The 19299-nt window shown below is 46.1% G+C and overlaps 2 protein-coding genes across 2 annotated transcripts; one reads left to right on the top strand and one right to left on the bottom strand.

The window, feature by feature from the left end:
- Positions 1-3902: 3902 nt before the first annotated feature.
- On the bottom strand, positions 3903-11733 carry LOC149364025 (uncharacterized). The gene is made up of 3 exons (XM_089574016.1): positions 11417-11733; positions 11171-11338; positions 3903-5626 (listed from the first exon to the last, which is right to left on the bottom strand). Exons 1-3 carry the CDS (start codon positions 11657-11659, stop codon positions 5378-5380), a joined length of 660 nt encoding a protein of 219 aa, XP_089430142.1. The 5' UTR covers positions 11660-11733; the 3' UTR covers positions 3903-5377.
- A 354-nt stretch (positions 11734-12087) lies between these two features.
- LOC149364024 (sesquipedalian-1-like) lies at positions 12088-18007 on the top strand. The gene is made up of 3 exons (XM_089570016.1): positions 12088-12458; positions 14304-14548; positions 16799-18007. Exons 2-3 carry the CDS (start codon positions 14309-14311, stop codon positions 17306-17308), a joined length of 750 nt encoding a protein of 249 aa, XP_089426142.1. The 5' UTR covers positions 12088-12458; positions 14304-14308; the 3' UTR covers positions 17309-18007.
- The last annotated feature ends 1292 nt before the right edge of the window (positions 18008-19299 follow it).

Raw genomic sequence — 19299 nt, 5'->3', positions numbered from 1 at the left:
GTAGCCTGAAGCCTTTCCACTGCCCGATACCATCGCGTGTACAGTGGCGTCCGATACCTGGTTCCCAGCCTGTTCGCTTCGTCTGCACCGCGCTCTGTTTAATTTGTAGGGGACTAAGTCTCTGTCCCTCTGCAGTTCGGTGAACCCAGATGTGATGGACGCGGATAACGCTGCCACGGTTGTGGCACCTGGGCCCCAGGTCCTGGCTCATACATCGCCAGCGTCCACGTTCAGCTGCTGTCATTTTGGCCTTGGAATCCTGCCGTATGGTTCTCGTAAGAGGAGGCTGCGTTCTACCTTTGGCACATCACTTCACAACGCGTGAAGTATCTCCACCTCGTGTCGACTCTCTCTCTCCTGAGGTAATGGATGAGTCTGATGACGTTTTAAAGACGTCTGACCCTTCCTCCCCGTATGAACACTTCAATGCTACAGTCCTGGCCCGGAAGTCCATCTCGGAGTGCAGCCGCTTACTAATGGTGATTGTGCTGCTACAAAGGGGAAAAAAATGAGAAAAATGGAAGTTCATGGCACCAAGGCTTACACCTCCAGGAAAGGTGAGGGAAGTGAATTGGAATGGCCAGGAAATGGTTGGGTTATATCGTCTTGGCTTCGGGAGCCTACAACGCTACTTTGATATATCATGGAAAGCATGTTGAAGAGCAGCTTTATGTATTGGCAGCGCACCCAAGCCACAAGAGTGCACCAGGTTCATAACCAGGTTCATTTGGTCACTACTGATTTCTCTGGCTACTGGTTGGTATCGTGACTGCCCAGGAAGGGAAACTTCCCACAGCAGATGCCCCGGATACTTCAAGGGTAAGAAGGTGTTGTGAACATGATCAATGATGTTATCTTCTTTGGCAAGACACGCACAGAGCATTACTGTCGCCTGAAGGAGGCTTCAGCAGCAGGCTAGCTCGTGCTTCGCATTGAAGAGTATGTCTGCAATCTACATTTCTTCCTTGAGATGGTCCACCAGCTACTACTGGCAATGTTGGGAGCATGGATGTTGACTTGCCACCTTCGCAGATTCAGCTGTTCTGTCTGGAGCTGATGTGCTTCCAGTGCATTGCCGTATGTACCCAGCAAACTGTTAGCCATTCAGGACATGCTGTCATGTGGACTACCGAACGGCCCACTGCCAAGGCAAGCTCATCTTGTTGAGCTGTTTTCTGAAAGGATTCTTTGCACCCTTCCAGATTTTGTCTCCACGTGCCAAGACGAACGTCCCAAAGCTTAACCCAATGATGGCGAGTGCAACCTTCTGCTTGAGTACTGCACCAAAGGTTGGCCCAGGCAGTCGAGACTACTGCTTCAGATTTAAGGAGTACTGGCAAAATCAAGGAAACCTCAGAGTTTTCGAGGGGCTAAGTTACGATTTAAGGTCCAATGTTCGGGTTCCACCAAAGTTGCCCCGCCGTCCAAGAAGTATAAAAGACGCAATCAGTCAACACTTGAAAAAAAGTAAACTGAAGCTTGTACAATCATAACAAGCTCAACACGATTGGTTTACAAAGTGCATGGCACGCCTTTCACTTTTTGCAAGGTTCAAAGCCCTCTCCCTAACAAAATAAAAATGAAAACACATGAAAAGACATCAAAAACACTCCCACGTGTTGCTGCCTTCCTGAACACTCGTGACCCTGACGGCCTCCCCCCATCAGGGCAATTATTAGCTTCTACCAAGTCGCTACCACCGCGAGTAAAAAAAAAAAACAAGCGCTGAACCACGTTCCTACGCCATTCATCTTCACGACGACTGTTGACAGAAGTCCCCCGAAATCCAGGAAGCAGCACAAAACCTGCTGTTGCTGGGTTTGTGCAGGGACATCCCTTTTGTCCAGCTCCATTTTGTTATGCCAGCCCGTTTCATGAACGTCACAATGCCACGGAGCTTGTTAGACGCGTCCTTGCTGACTGTACGTCACACTTGATTGCTCCCAGACAATCTTTGCTATGTCAGGACGAGGGGTGGCCGGAGTATGGCGGCTTCAACGAGGCGACAGCCCACATCATTCTTGGCGCCTCTGGTGCAAAGCAACTCCTTGGAGGACAATTAGCAAACCGTGGGACCCAGCCCACGTCTCCACGCGCAGCTGCATCGTTCCAGCAGACGGCACTTTGGGTGGTTCCAGGAAAACGTGCCCCCGTCCTTCCCTATGTCGCGACTCAACGTCCGCCTGCCTCGTCTTGTGAGCTTCTTGCCGACACACATGACAGGGGTTGCGAGCAGATCGCCACTTCGGGGTGCCAGGGCAGCAACAAAAGGACAGATGGTCCTAACAGCACCGCAGGCATCCACCGATCCCTTACAGGTTACTTCTCAAAGGAGGTCACATTGTTGTGTCGGTGGCTCTTCAGCATTCCATACGGATCTCAATCATGACAAGCATCAAGATATTAACTGAAGCAAAGGCATAGCTCAAGAGTCAGTGTGGTGGCCTACAGTGAACAGTAACACTAAGACTAACTGTGGTAAGCGCGTAGAGCCAACAATGCCTTCTCAGACTCCAAGTCTTCGCTAGGTGGAGGTGGGAGCCGACCTTTTCCAATCTTCCCTGTAGTCACTAGTCAGCACTGTACTACAACAATGGCAGTCATTGCAGCAATCAAGACCGTATCTGCCGGTCATGGCATCTCAGGGGTGGTCCACAATTCTCATCCCACATCATCTTTACCTTCGCATAGCCGTAAGGCTTCAGGCATGTCACCAGCAGCCCAAGATTCCCACAGTCCAAAGCAGAGGTGGACAGGATGGTGTGGACCGTCAAGGACCAGATGCACAAGGTGGACAATGCTTTCTAGGCACTGCTTGTCTACCAGGAAATTCCTAGTGTCAGTGAGGTAAGCCCAGCACAACTTCTCATAGGCAGACACCTGCAAAACCGAGTTCCTAAGACATCAAAACGGCATGAGCCAGGCTGGTCCTCGACTCAGTCTTTTAACCTGAGTGATCAAGCTAATAGAAAAAGGAATACAGGTCAGGTACAGTGGCCACTTAAGACAAGTGGGCAACATCGGGTGCATGACATAAGTAGCCCTGCGATGGTTTTGGGACATCCTCCAGCCGTACGTAGTGGAGGACCTGAAGGAAGTTCTTCAATGCTGCAGGTTATTCCTCATCCCACTGTTCAATGTCCCAAGGTCCGGGGGTCCTACCGAACGTGTTACCGGAGATGAAACTGAGAGGAAGCCATCAAAGCAGTGAGACTAATAATACAGCAGGGACGGAGCTAGTTCTTCCTAGCCCGACCTCATGGCTTCGCCCCGGTCACAACCTTCAAGTTCATCCTTTTTAGTGTCAAGGTTTAGAAAACTGATCCGAAGGGCCAAATGACTGAACTTGTACTTGTGTAGTGCTGAGCATACTGTGCATTTCTCTTCCTCTCTTAAATAAGGGGGAATGTAGTGTGTGTTGCACTAGGTGGCATCACTGCATCCTCAGCTACATATACCATGTGCAACAAAGCTTTGAGGCCTTCTGCCCTTCTAAACAGCACGGTGTGTGGTTCACGCTTGTGGAAGTACATCCCGCTACAGTCTGATGAGAAGGTGCAGAAGAGCGAAAGCACGAGTGCCCCACAGTCATGCAGGAGGCAAAGCAATGAAGCCGAGTCACAGCGTCACTGCATCCAAAAATTCATCCAAACACTCACTCCATCACTGCAGAGGAACTGGGTGTCTGCTTCATTCTTCAGAGAGAAAAAGACGCAGTCAAGCCTTGCTAGAACGAACTGGTTTTGAGCCCCCTTTGAACCAGTCATAGAAATCCACGTATGTGGAACCTATTTTTTATAACGTAAATTCTTCTTACCACTGCACATTGTGTTCAAATGCATTTGTAATACATACGAAACCAGGTGTAGTGGCAATGACGTTTGTGAGACAGTACTGCAAAGTTCTGCAATTGCTACGGCTGCATGAAATGTATTCAGCCTGTACTAACACAGCATTACACAGTTGCGAGGCACTGCTATTCTACATAAACATGAGGCAGCACCAAACATTTCAATGCCAGTTTACCATTCACAGGGACACAGCTTTGAGGTTCCACAGATTCTTCATATATTTACCAACTGTTCTTTCTGACCAAAAGTTCAGGCTTACCATTGCCTCGCATAATGAGGTAGGCCAGCAGGTTAATGGATGTGAATAATGCTTGCCGCGAGGTGATTGCTGCGAAGCTACACATGGGATATAAGTGATGCCAAAGTGGAAAGCTTTCAATTCATTTAGACCACACCAATGGTAAATTCAATGCAGTCTGAATGCAAAAATTTCGAGGGGGCACTTTGGAGATCTAAAGTGTGATGAGGCGAAAGCCTTTCCTGCACCGCTCTCCTAGACAAGGAGAACTGCATATGCGTTGGCAGGAAGTCAGCGCAGGATAGTGGTTAGCACGCTCGGAAAACGCCACAAATGCCAAACGTTTTATGCAACAGACGAATGGACAGAGTCATGGCCACGAATATGAGCCATTAAAGGCTTTCGCCTTAAAAATGCCTCTGAACTGGACAATGTCACTGAACATTAAAGAGCCCCACGTGGTGCTGCGGACTCCACAGAGCAGATACAGCTCAGAAACACATCAGGAACAGGCCTCACTGCCACCAAGTTACTCATCAAGGTGATGTCATTGAACATTAAAGAGGCACACGTGAAGCTGCAGACTCCACAGAGCAGATACAGCTCAGAAACACATCAGGAACAGGTCTCACTGCCACCAAGTTACTCATCAAGGTGATGTCATTGAACATTAAAGAGGCACACGTGAAGCTGCAGACTCCACAGAGCAGATACAGCTCAGAAACACATCAGGAACAGGTCTCACTGCCACCAAGTTACTCATCAAGGTGATGTCATTGAACATTAAAGAGGCACACGTGAAGCTGCAGACTCCACAGAGCAGATACAGCTCAGAAACACATCAGGAACAGGTCTCACTGCCACCAAGTTACTCATCAAGGTGATGTCATTGAACATTAAAGAGGCACACGTGAAGCTGCAGACTCCACAGAGCAGATACAGCTCAGAAACACATCAGGAACAGGTCTCACTGTCACCAAGTTACTGCGGTGGCTGAATGGTTACGGCGCTCGGCTGCTCACCCGAAAGACGCGGGTTCGATCCCGGCTGCGGCGGCTGAATTTCGATGGAGGCGAAATTCTAGAGGCTCGTGTGCTGTGCGATGTCAGTGCGCGTTAAAGAGCCCCAGGTGGTCGGAATTTCCGGAGCCCTTCACTACGGCGTCCCTCATAGCCTGAGTCGCTTTGGGACGTTAAACCCCAGTAAACCAAACTATAAACCAATCACCAAAACCTTAGAAAGATTGCACTGCCCATTGCTGTGAGTACTGCAGGCCGCAGTGCAGGTCCTATGGCCTGCAGTACTCATAGCAGTCCCCAAGCTGGTGGCCCTTGGATCCGCAGTGTTGGCACTGGTGGATGAGGTACCTGGCTGGTGGAGCTGCGAATGGTGCCAGGATGCCCGCTCCGAAGAATTTTGAGAGGCCCCTGGCGAAGACTTCTGCCAGCTCCTCGATGCCTTCGCCAGCCGAGAGATGGTAGCCGTCAGCCGCAAAAAGGTGCCTCTTGGGCACCCGCATTGCATCCAGGAAGCGATGCTGAAAATAAAATGCGCTATGCTGATAAATAAGGCAAATTGAGGAAGACATCCCAACAGCATACAGCTGCAACAAGTATATCGGCTTTCTGGCACACCTAACCAGTAAACAATGCATAAAGAAGGCAGAAAAAATGCATCCACACAAACGCAGTGCTCACTGAAAACCAAATTAAAATGCCTTAAATATACTTACGGCTGGTAACCAAGCACACACACAAGGATAAGAACAGAGACCTGGATTTCCCCGTGTGCTAGGAGTGCTTTTTGGAAAGATAACAGCATATACTGATAACTTCAACGCCTCCTAAGGTGCATTCACACTACATCAAATTTCCAGCAAGCGAAGCGGATTCGCTTCGCCGTAAAAACTGTGACCTGTTTTCATCTGTTGACGCCCGGGCGAGGCCGAAACGCTGAGCCGCTGCTGTTTCTCGCTTTTCCACACACTTCCCGGCCACCACATCACCGCTTGCGGCGTACATAGATATGTTTAGAAAAGAGCATAAATTTACGCTGTCTGCGTCACATAAGTGTAAGCACGCTTACGTAGGCTAAACGCAGACGCATTCCCATTTTTAGTTCAGCGTATGCAAACAGACTAGCAAAGAAAAGCCCACCCTAGTGGCGCCATCTGCTTGTCAGGACTTTAACCATTACTGTCAACCTACCGACGCTCCTCATAAGCCTAGTAGCGGCAGAATCGTCACTCTAAATAAAAAATAAAGCAAATTTAGCACTCATACGTTTACATATAGGTGAGGTGAAGAAAAGGACCGGTGTCCCATTTAAGGCCACTGAATGCGCTGAAAAAGGCAGCAACAACGACGAATTCATTCCAAGGCGAGGCGTCTTGCTTCGAAGGGTGCCGCCATGTTTTTGGGTGCGGAACTTTCCCGGCCGCGGAAATCGGCCCTGAACAGATCGGCCTCGCGTCGCCACTTTTCACTCTTGTCGGCGTCAAAAGCGGCCGAATCTGGCCGAATCCGCTTCGCTCGCCGGATTTTTGGACAAGTATGAAAGCACTTTTAGTCTTCTCAGCTTCTACAGTTTCCAGTTTGTTTGTTTTTTTGAGAATAAGTCTGAATTAAGGAACCCACTGGAGCTATAATGTGCAGCCCTGTCCTACATGGCCAGTTTCATCCTGATAGCATGCCACAAGAGTCTCATTACGACACCCAGTCTAACACACTACCTGCTAGAGAGAGGATTACGACACATCACACTTAGCACGCAGTAAGGGAGCTTAAGGGATGCAGCTTTTAAATGTCAGAAATTGGCCAATACACTTCTATGCCTCCTATAACCTGTCCTTATGTTTCATTGCTGAAATTCATCCAAGTATTATAGAAAAATTGTTTCACAAACCGTAGTGCTTCTACATATAGGGCAAGCGCTCGAACAGTTGGCATTCTCCATTCAGTTTCTTCTGCCTAGTTACTCACGAGCTTGTGCAGCAATTTCTTCTAAACTCTTTCATTTATTTGTACCGTTTGTTTTGCTGTACTTCTAGGACCATACTGCAGACCAAGTATTGTCTTTTGCAAATTCATGAAATTCGTTTCGCGGATGCAGTGCAAAATTGAAGTCCACTTCACCGCAATACAGGGCGCACTGTAGCAGACGACGCGCGAAGCCCCACCTGCAGCTCTGACTGCTCCTGCGCAATAATTTCTATGGCGCCCGCCAGAGGCGCCCCGCGGAGCACCGGCAGCACGGAGCGACATTCTAAGAGTGGACGACCCTGTACATGTACTTCTGGATGTCTTCTCTCTCGTTGCCTTTAATCCCGACATGGCTTGGCACCCAGCAAAGTTTTCAGTTTTGTCCTTGACCTGTGCCTATTTTTATGTCGTGCATAATGTTGCCAAGAAGCACAGAGATTGCATTCTTAAAGAGAAGAGCTATAAGTACACTTAGACAGCCTGCGTAAAAAAAATAAGTCTATGTAAGGTGATTTAATATTTTTTCTACACCTACACAGACGGCATAACACTGAGCACTGAGAATCGATACACACTGTGGAAGTCTTACTATTACTTTCCCATTCCCTTGTACCACTGCGCTTTCAACTGCATAAAAGTCTGCGAACCCATTGTACCTTTCTGAGAGTACAAGAAATTCTTACATAATCTGTTGTTATGGAGTTTACTTCTTACAGAAATGAGTTAGCATGAAGTCGCAGACTGCTAGCAAATTGTACCATGAAGGAAGTGGACCTCATCTTTGAGCAATGTCAGGTAGTGTGTCTAATATGCCGAGGTTTTTGCACGCCTCTTCAAAACGTATTAGGAATGGCCTAGTAGCTTGTGGTTTGTTGTTGAACAGTGTAGCATTGAAGCTATCCCTTCGTTGGTTTGAAGAGGAGGAGAGCTGAGTGTCTCTCTGCGACATGCAGCCCGATCATGTTTTAATGCTTAAAGTGATCAAATTATGATTCTAACATGTTCTTGGATGCTTTGGACAAACATTAGTGCTGTCTTCCCACTCCTTTACGACAATATCAGTCGAAGTACTGCCTGTCGGAGCCGAACCCCTAGAAGCAGCAGCCGTCAGGATGAGGCAGGAGCCGAGCAGTGAGCAGGCATATAATGGCAGTGTGACCACGCCATCAAAGATGGTAGCCCCAATGACTCGGCGCTGTAAAGTCTATAGGCAAGCAAATTTAAATTTAGAGGACATAGTAGTAGCGCTTAAAAAACAAGGACGACAGGGTAGAGAAAGACAGCACAGGCGCTAGACATCAACTGACTTTATTCTCGAGAACAACAACGAATTTATAGGCGACAATCAGGAGCATAAAAAATCAACTTTTGAATCGCATGCGTGATGGCACTTCCCGATACAAGAACCTCAAATCTTTAGTGCACAGATAAACATTCGGTTTGCTCACGCAGGTTTGGGAAGTATTGGAAGCCTTTCTCATTCACTCGGAATGGCAAACCTGCGTGAGCAAACCAAATGTTTATCTGTGCACTAAAGATTTGAGGTTCTTGTATCGGGAAGTGCCATCACGCATGCGATTCAAAAGCTGATTTTTTATGCTCCTGATTGTCGCCTATAAATTCGTTGTTGTTCTCGAGAATAAAGTCAGTTGATGTCTAGCGCCTGTGCTGTCTTTCTCTACCCTGTCGTCCTTGTTTTTTAAGCGCTACTACTATGTCCTCTCAATCTAAACACCAACTAGCCCAGCTGTCTGCCTTAAATTTAAATTAATATGCAATGTGGTTGGCATGTAACTTCGCTGCTCGCCTGTTTTGGTACAAGCTACATAGTTGGCTCTGTCTGCCACTGCATCAGTCATTGCCACTCGGACAATGCGAAGGACAAAAACTAGCCCACTAGCACGTGCGACCCTGCATAACTTCTAGCTCGCTCTTTGCTGTTTGCATCAACAATGTGTACATTTTCCCCTGCGCACACACCACGCTGTTTGGATGCCATTTCTCCTCACACTGTTTGCACAAGTTGTCGCATTCAGAGCCATAGATTTTGCTGTTCATGTGAACTAGTATGATTTTGGTGCTTGAGAAGGTCATTCGCTAACCACTTTTCATTCCTTTGATCATGCTCTTCCTCCTTAAAAAAAAGGTGTCACATTTATCGGGAGCGTGCGCTGATGTTAGAACTTCCAAAAACGTGCCTAGTGCACACCCAAAGCGTTTTTTCTGAAATTAGCGTCAGCTACGGACACACAGGCACACAACGGCTAGCATTTTGTATCCTGCAATAATAACAATAATAATACAAAAACATTTACCCTAGTTGTCACTGTGGCCACTGCCACATAGTGATACTTAGCTTGAATCTGTGGGCTGCCAAGAGATGCCCAAGGCAGCTGACCAGACATTGAAGAATGCGCAGCACATAAACAGTGGCATGTTTGTGCAAGAATGCCTACATGTCTGCACATTACAAATTTTCTACCACGGCCTTTTGGAAGATCTGCCATCATTAACGTACCAGAGACTCACAGGCAACTGGATGCTGCATCCTCAATCATATGCTATGCATGAACTCCTTAGGGCCCTCGCGATAATGTCATGTTCTGCTCCAGGTATCAGTTTCAATATTTGTTTCCCTTGCAATAAACTCCGCATTGTGTTTTGTGCAAGCTGTAAACAAACTGCTTTTAAAAACAAATCTGTTCTAGAATTTGCTTTTTTATTTATTTATACATGTACCTATATTCTTCTGCAGGGGCATTACAGTAAGGGGGTGTAGCAGAAATGAGAATATAAGTTGGACAGCAATGTATGTGGGTGATATGTGAGATATGTGCAACTGGCACATATCGCCGACACACATAGCTGCTAAAAAATCTTGAGCCTTTTTTTTGGAAAAATTTCTTCGTAGAATCCGAAACGCAACATCCATTTCACAATTTTTCTATGGTAAAAGTAGCCGTGTTGGCCCACATTACAATCGGTTACCTTAAAACTACTGTCGCTCAAATTCTGGGTTTGCCAAGAAGTTCACTCATTCATGGCCCAAAAGCAGCTCGCAAGAATCACAGAAGGATTTGAGGATTAGCGAAGGAAGTTTTTTTAGGATGCTTTCAGCCAAGACGCTGCCAGTGCTCGCTTCATCTGAGCTATAGCTCGGTGAAATAGTATAGTGAAAGCTTGGTAGGCATAATGGGGCAAGGTAGGTCATTTTGGCTACCTATTATTAACTATTATGGTTGTGGGAGACTAAAGTCCCTTCTTGCAAATTTTTGCAAGACTCACAGCATCCCTGACAAATGCAATATATTACCAGAAGATTTTTACTGTTGCCATAATTCATGCCGCTTAGTCTTAAAAATGGGGAGCTAGTACAATTACACTTCCCCGATGCCGTGAGGTGACTGGACAAGGCGACGCTTCAAGGGCATGCCAGTGATTGGCAATGGTGTCACGGGACACATCACCAAAGAAGATGACCTCATGCAATTACTGCTTAACAGTTTGACAAGTGTGTATGGTATACTGCAACCCCTCCAGTGTAGCAAGCAATAATTAGAATGCTTGCAATAGTATAGCTGCCATGTTATGAAACGCTCAGAGAGTATGCCAGGCACCTGGAAATTGGCCTTGAAGGAGATAGCTGCATCTGTGGGTGCACATCTCGATTCCCAGAGACGAAGGAAAGTTTGGGCTCTGAGAATAGCAAGGGGACTGTGCCATGCACTGTCTGCTCGCCTTCACTTTTATCAAAACAGTTCGCACATTAACGATCACATGGAGGCGTTAAAGTTTTTTTCCGCGACTGTTTGTTTCCCGATGCAAACATAGCACCACTATATTTGTCTAATCATCCTTGTACAGTCGTCAGCACGCCTGTATAAAGCGCTAGAACGCCACCCTATGACACAAAGAAAGTGAAAGTATGTTATACTGGCGCCAGAACGAAGGCGCGTTGGCGTACTGTCAACTGCGCCGAGCAAACATTTAACTGTTTTGTTCCTCGGCACGCCGCTCCAGCGCTCGGCAGGCTGGCTGACTGCACTTGCCTTTCTGTGAAAGGCGAACAACAATTAAGGCAAGTATGAAGCGGTACTCACGTCTGGGTTTAAGATGCCTACACACGGCATCCGCTTAAGCGCAGCCGTCAACTTGCGGTTAAGCAAGCGACGGCTTGCCTCGGCGTCCGTCGTGGCGAAACATCGAGGCAGCACCTTTGCCACGAAGACGACAGGTGCCACGTCGCGCAGCAGGAGCAGGACAAGGGCCTGTGACGCGAAATATATGTGAATTCCGTACAGAAATGAACCGAAATTGGAAGCGTTCAGGAACCACGTAGTACGTACCTTAATGTTGTCGCAAATCGCTTGCGGAGTGAACCTAGGGCACGTGAGGTCATTCCCTCCGACGTACACCACGACAAACTCGCACCGACTAAAATTGAGTCGGCGCACAGCGCTTGCCAGCCGCACGGCGTCGTAGCCCCCGAAGCTAAATGTGCACGTCTCAACCGACGGCCGTAACCGCAGGCGAGACCTGCACATTCGCTTGAGTTGGCTGTCGCCGACCAAAATGCCTCGAATGGCCATCGCTAAACGCAGAAATACCACCGAGGCGAAGACCCTTTTTGCCTAGGGACTGTCAAGCGTTACGTTCCCTAGGCTTATTAAACTGGCGACCAAAAAGCCCTACTTTTGACGCGCTAGGGACACTAGGGGGGCTGGAGTCCCTAGGTTCATTTTCTCATTTCAGTCGGACCCGGTTGCGCGCGTTTTTTCCCATTGTGGCTTGCTGCAGTGTGCGTATGCGCCACTTACAGACTACACTCCCAACTACATTACATTTCCACTATTTCGACCCTCTCGCTCTCAAAGTTTAACTTATGATCAGTACTATATTGTCATTTTAAATTTATTTACTAAAATAAATAAATAAAACATACACCTATACTGGCAACTTTTATTATTTCACTAATTAGCAAGCAATCCAAGCAATCCACAGCCGAAGCGGGGCCGAAGTCGCGCCCATCTCGAAATTAGGGGATGTTCAGTACACAATCTGTTGCTGCTTGCTTCCTTTTCTCACCTAACCTTCCACGAAGTCTCTAATATCGCAGCAGTTAAGCTATCCTTCTTCCTAGCTCGCTTATTGTCTTCACGCTGGACTTCTTCAACTTTTCTCAGCTTTCTGTGGCTTGCTAGCACTGACAACGCCGATGGGCACCTGCTTCCGTGGGTGTGCCCTACCACTTGTCCGACTGTCGCTGTTGTAGCGTTTTCTTCTAGCGCGTAGGTCGTTCATAGTGTGCTGTCGCTTTAACGGACAGCGTTTGGTTGCCGCTTCACATTTCTACCGATGTCCTGTGCTCAGGGCTGGGCAACTAGTGAGGTGAGCGAAGAATTTGACGTCATTGTATGATGCATTTGTCTTGGACGAGCAGCCGCAGCGAGGTGACGGAGTATACTCACCTGGTCAGCGGTAATGTTAACTGCTGCGTGTTGTTTCGCGCTGTAGAGGAAATGCGAGCGCAGCGTCGTATGATTATTTGATAATTTTATGAGGCGCCATTGGGCGAAGCACTGCGTTTTGGCTGTCTTGCAGCGCAATAAAACTTCATGATCGAAGTGTGGCAAAAGTGATCTGTGGGTGGAGAAATTGTTTGGTGTAAGGTAACAGAAACGAACTTCGTTATCGAGAGCCAGCTGGCATCATAGCTTTTAGTCATTGCCAATGCTTGTACTAGTTGATACAGAGCTGCGAACATGAGCGTCTGTTGAAAAGATCCGTCTGTGATGTTCAACGGCTTACATTTCATCGCCATAACATAAACTTAGGGCAATGATTTCTTGCTTTCTAGACTTGCTAAAAAAAGCGCCAGGAGTGTCATTGGTTGATTGCAGTAGCTATAAAATAAACGCCATGTGAAAAGAAAAAAAAAAAAGGGGGGGGTGAAGCAATGGCATCAAATCAGTAAAAGTAAATCCATTGGTGAATTAGTGCACTGTCTGAAAGTTTTCAAAAGGCGATGCATATGCTGTGCTCGTATGGAACTGAGGCCTTTTCCAGTTTGTAGTGTAGCTTCAACATGGTTACAGTAGTAGGTAACTAAATTGTATGTTGAGAACCTCATCAAAATTTAGCTGCACTATTGCTAAAGTTTATGAAGTGGATGCACGGTGTTGTAGATTGAAGACTGGTAATATTTGTATGAGTGCTTTGCTACCATAAATAGGAAAGAAATGCCAACAACAAAAGAACACTTCTACACAATGTTTGCAGCAGCTGTATTAACTCTACAAATGTTGAGGCCGCTAACCACGGACAAAACAGAACATTGAGCATTATCCGGCATTTCGTATCTTCATCTGTGGATCTTCGGCAGGCACCTATAATTCTTTATAAGGGAGCAAATTACTCATTGACATCCACTCAAGTGCAGCCAACACTGTTTCCAATTTGAGTTATTGATAAATCCGCTCTTATCCTACCATATTCTAGCCGCCCCAGTTAGCTCGGTGGGTAGAGTGACTGCTCCGGTGAAGCAGTTGTCTGGGGCTCAAGCCCCGGACCAGGACGAATCTTTCTTTAACTACAAAGTTTGTGTGAAAGCTGTATAGCTTTCTTTTGTAGCCATACAGCTGTGCTTGGGTAGATGCCAAAGCATAATTTGCTCCCTTATTACAAATTTATTCCGCCTTAGGGGATTCTCGTAAACATATGACCAACGCATAATTCTCCTTGAGTGACTACACTACTCATGAAATTTGTCTCACTTACCAAACAGTCGAATGTGCCATTACTTATTTTTTGACATTAAACTTTTCTGCTTACCCATTCTCTAAACTAGAATGCATCCTTCCCACAGCAAGGCGTTTTAATTCAGTACCTCAGTAGCAAAGATATTAAAACCGAGGGGTGCTCAAGGCAGGTGAAGTGGCTCTTCAAATATACCTGGAACCACAGCCTAAGTGTCCCTAGAGAGTGAAGCATTTTGTTATTACTGTGTGTACAGATATCAAAGCTCAGTACCTTCTTGGCATTACATGTGTCTTTGCTTGTGTAGCGCTTATTTAATATGATGGTTTCCATGACAGTATTGGGGTCGGCAGTTTTTATGGTTTCCATGCCAGTGTTGGGGTCAGCAGTTTTTAGAAAAGCTGTATTGAGGACATTGCTGATTTTATTTTAATTGATGATTTTAATGGTATGCTCTCCATTAATCACTCCGTGCAGGGGCTATGAAGATCAATGAGAAGAACTTGGTGAGCTTTGCACTGAGCCAAAGTACCGTTGACCGGGAAGGCTGGCTGCAGAAGCGCGGTGAAGTCAACCGTGCCTACCAGAGGCGCTGGTTCCTCCTCAAAGGGAACCTTCTGTTTTACTTCGAGAAGAAGACTGACCGAGAGCCTCTAGGAGTGGTCATCCTGGAAGGTTGCACCGTGGAACTGGCCGAGAATGAGGAGATGTTTGCCTTCAAGGTATACGCACTTCCTCCCAACATATAAGCCTGCCTGGTGCAGAAAGGAATGATCAGAAAAGCACTGCAAATGAACCATGGTGATGTGCACAGGTGTAGGTTGTGCTGCACTTTGGTGAACCAAGTGTTAATGGCATCTGCCATGTCAAGAACTTCGAGCTTAGTATTTGGTCAGAGTTCCATGAGTGAATGTTTACCACTTCAGTAAGAAAGATTCTGCACACGTATTGTGGTTGTTGACATCATTGACCGTGTAAAGCCCGTGTTATCACCTTGTAGGGGTTTATTGTAAAATACAAAAAGGAAGGAAAAGACTTTTGCTGGCTGTGGCATCTGCCATAGCAGCTAGGAGTACCTCAGCTGCGGCCAGTGGAGATAAAAGTGGCAGGCTCTTTTTTCTTTAACGGCTGTTGCGCTCAGTTGAGGAGTCACAGATGCAGCTCTTGCTGTAGAATGAAATACACAGACTGTTTTTCTACAAGCAAACTGTGATGTCAAGAACTTTTTGTTTATGAATCTCTGAGTCTAGAGGAGATGCCATTAACCACTTCCACCAGCCAGTGATCATTGGGTTCACAATTGTCTTTGAATCATGTGGTAGAAAAAAATGTTGCATTTTTAACCCTAAATTTCTCATAAGATTAAAGTATAATCTCTATGATATGATCCCGGTTGATGCAGGTTTTGAGTGCATACAAATTTGCAAAGTTCCCTGGCCAGAGTGCATTGCGTATGGGCAAGATTTCGGATGTTCCGAACACTGTCCCACACCACTACAAGTTATATGAATTAGCAGGTCATGATCACGCCATTCAGCACTATAGTGCTGCCTGTACGTTGCGATTTCCAGTCACCTGGTATATGCACCGTAAGCAGTTAGCAGTGGCACGCAGTCTGCACGTGCTGAAGTCGCGGTAAGCACCATGAGCAGTGAGCAATGGCACATGGCTGTAAATAGATCCAGTCACCCATAAACAGATCTGCATAAATGCATTTTCAGTGCTTCTGCATGTGGACTGTGTTAGGCTTGGATGATACGAATTTCAGATTTGTGGTGACCCCATGAGATTTGTATCATCGAGATTCCAGCGCAAATTTATTTTAGTGTGAAAGCACTATTCCAATGGGTAAATTCTGAGCAAGATCTCGCTATGTTTGTGGCTTTGTGCCAAGTATGTTGCAAGAAGTGAAATAAGTAAATAAAAATAAATCTAACAAATATTTCCGCCACTGGGATTCGAACCCGCGGCAGCGTGCACAAGTCAGCTTCGCTGGCCAGCGCTATTGCCGCAGCCAATCACGCCTCGTGTTAAACTGCCACATTCTTGCGCTGTGCGTTGCACATCGTCGTCTTCATCAACTTCCATCTTCGATATGTGGCATGAAGGCAGAGAATTCTCTGTCTTTGTTGTCATTATCGTTCATACAGTTCTGCTTTCACACATTTATGGAATTTGGACAAAAATTCTCTTGTCATTTTTTTTTTTGCTGTTGAATGAACATCAACAGAGCTTTTTAAAAAAGCTGTGCAAATTAAATTTTATCTGGAGCTAAAACTTAGGTGGAGTTGTCATCAGTGCCTCTTTAAAATGTTGTTGGCGCAGCAGAATTCACTAATAGAACTACCACTGCGTAGCCACAAGTGTGGTACACATGGTAATGAACACAAATGAGCGTCCAGAAACTTGTGTTCTGTGCTCCCATTTTGCACATTGCAATCTGATGCTCCTGAGCTGTCTTTCAGGTTTCAGTGAAAGCCCATTAACCTTTTAACCTCTGTACAGAAAAGTGCACAGTCTTCTCTGGCCTCATGACTGACACAGCCAGTCATTGGCCATTCAGAAGGCATGGCAACTACACTTCCTTAGTTACGGCTTTGTCAGCAAACAAAGCAAACACATGGTTTAAATTACATGGGTTGTGATAAGGTAACTAGCTTGGCATCAATGCGACCATGTGAATACTACTTACATCCGCAAAGGACAGAGGTGCTGCCACGATAGCTATGGCAAGCCGTGGACCTGTATGTTGAGCTTCATGTGACAAATCTGTTCATGTGTGCCGAGGTTTTCAATTTCTTGATTCAAGCAGCTTTGCATGATAGCTATTAGGGAATGGGGGGTGGGCACTGGATATGGTCAGTTAGAGCATTTGCAAAAAGAGCTACACATTATGACACTGGGGGCACTTTCTGAGGCAGAACTTCAGCCTCCCCCCCCTCTCTCTCTCTTTCCTCCTCCCTGTGTGGCAGGTCGTGTTCCATGGCTCTGGCAACCGGATGTACATGCTGTCTGCTGACACACAGGAGTCAATGGAGGCCTGGATGAAAGCGCTAGCATGTGCCTCTTATGACTACATGAAACTCATGGTTGCCGAACTTCAGCGCCAGCTCAGTCAAGTAGCGGAAGCAGAGCGGCTTGCCAAGTGTGGCAACACTGTGCCCCTGCTAATTGGGGGACAGCTACCTGGGAACCGTTCCGACAGCTGCCTGTGTGTGCGAGACACTTCATCCGGTCGTGCAGCACGGTTCAACCCTTTTGACCGCTGGAAAGAGGACGGCTGCAATGCCAGTGATAATGCCGAAGTGCCCAAATCCGGCAGTGCCATTGTGGCCAGCACTCCAGCGTCATCGCGCTCGTCGACAAAATACACATTTACCGAGCTGCATCGCCGTCATGGGATCCGGTTTCGGAAGCTCATAGAAGAGCGAAAGCGTAAGGAGGAGAAAGAGCGCGGCCTGGATTTGCTCATCGATCTTTGAGTGCTATGTGTTCTGAAAGAAATTTGAACTGTACTTGAACTGTGCTTGGTGTTGATGAAATGCACACAGTTTACAAGCCATGCAGTCAGCACCACAATCACCTCTACTAGGGCCAAATGTTAGTTCCTTATGACTCCTAAATTCTTGTTATTTCACAAACCAAAAAAATGTTTCTTGAAACCTCACTTTTTCATTTCGTTTTGGCACTCAGCGCAACCATTTTCTCTCTTCCACGAAGCGTAAAAATTTTGTACAAATGGAAGTGTAGTGCAGGGAAGTGTACAGATGTCCTCCTAGCTTCTTATTGTGGATGTGAAGTTGCATTTTTTTATGTGCACTGCAAAATTAGTCGACTCCCGTGGTCATGGCTGCATATCCAACTGAATGCACACACTTAAGTGTGACCTAGGGGGTTCTTAAAGTGTGACTTGTCGCTTTTTTTTAAAAAAAAAAACAGCGCTCGAAAATTTAAGACAGAGGCAGAGGTGTGTGATCAGGGTGCCAAGTTTGCGTGCTTCCACTTTTGTCGACATTTTCTCAGTGCTGTTTCTCATTTTGTTCCTCCATGCCTTACTAACTCGTCTATACATTCACTCACCACTTTTTTCTTGCCTTGTCAGCATTGCTGCGCTATACTGGTGGTAATTAATTGCTGTGTACAGAAAAGTGGCATACTATTATTATTAAAACAGACATCTTGATGCGAGTGAATGGGCTTGTAATGTTGATGGTTCCTCATGGGAAACTTGTGTGGAACGATCGATCTTTTTGAGAATGATGGATGCAATTAGCATGCAGTCTAGTTTATACAGAGCACTTGAAAGCTACTTTGAAATGAAGGCGACCAGTGTATTGCTAAACTGGGCCACTTCAGCATATCTCGTCATGGTGGGTCACAGCATGGTCTAGAGAAAGTGACTTGTCTCTTGCGGCCAGCCCGCCAAACGATGTAAAAGCTTGTGATTTTACAACCTGTTGCGTTTTTTATGTGGTGTAATTTTCAACAAACTAGAAACATTCGTAATGTATATTATGGCGCGATTGCTTCGAGGAGCGTTTTCAGCATGACAGTGACATAAAGATGCCCAACTCTGCATTGCATGCAATAGGTGCCAGCTGCTTTTTTTTTGTCAGTGTGCATGTGTTGCACTGTGATAGATCTTGGTGACGCACACTGTCTCTTGAAATTATTTTCATTTCAGCCGCTCTCTTTATTACTCTTGAAAGCTTTCCTAATTGGGTGCTGTGGCAGAGCAAAATGTCTGTTTATTTAGTGCAGGCAAAGCTTATTATAATGACACTGAAGAGTCACTGAAATTTCTAGCTTCTGTTTCCTAATTTAGGTAAATGACCCTCGGTTCAAATATTTATGCCAAGGGGGCTGCTCTTGAACATATAAACAGGAGCTGGCAGAGCAACATGTCCAGCAGCCAAATGACCAGATTTTAATGGAAATTTTCTTGACCTTTGCTGATAATGCATGCTGTGAAAAGAAAGAAATGCAAGAATTTAATCTTACTACAGTAGCAGTAACTGTCATTTGGAAATCAAATAAGTTTTGAACATTGCTCCATACCACTCCAGTGCAAACATGCACCATGAAAGGACTACTTCTTCCAATGGTTTTAGCTGTAGAAGAAATATAATTAAAGTAATTAAAATGAAGCATTGAATAAATGTGTTTCAAAGGAAGGGGCATGCGCACGGGGGGAGGTAAGGGGGCAGTGGCCTTGCCATGTTCTTCCCTGCTTCCTGCTATGCACAAGCTGGAAGGTGCTACAGTGGATTTATCCCTTCGCCCTTATCCCTTTTGCTGGTTATGATGAGTCTTGACTGTGTAATGACAATATCACTGGCAATATGTTTTAACCTTTATTACGACAAAGTCGAACTGAAGAGGTGGAACGAGATAAGGGAAAGTACTGTACGGCCCTCTTCTGTCTTTTTACTTTTTCTTGCAAATTAAGGCTTGAATTTTATGTTGTGAACCG

This window comes from Amblyomma mixtum, chromosome 2 (genome assembly GCF_055824585.1).
Source record: "Amblyomma mixtum isolate Tamu chromosome 2, ASM5582458v1, whole genome shotgun sequence".
In the NCBI taxonomy this organism is placed as follows: Eukaryota; Metazoa; Arthropoda; class Arachnida; order Ixodida; family Ixodidae; genus Amblyomma; species Amblyomma mixtum.
The sequence above is the reverse complement of the archived record's forward strand: the minus strand, read 5'-3'. Positions and strand labels throughout refer to the sequence as shown.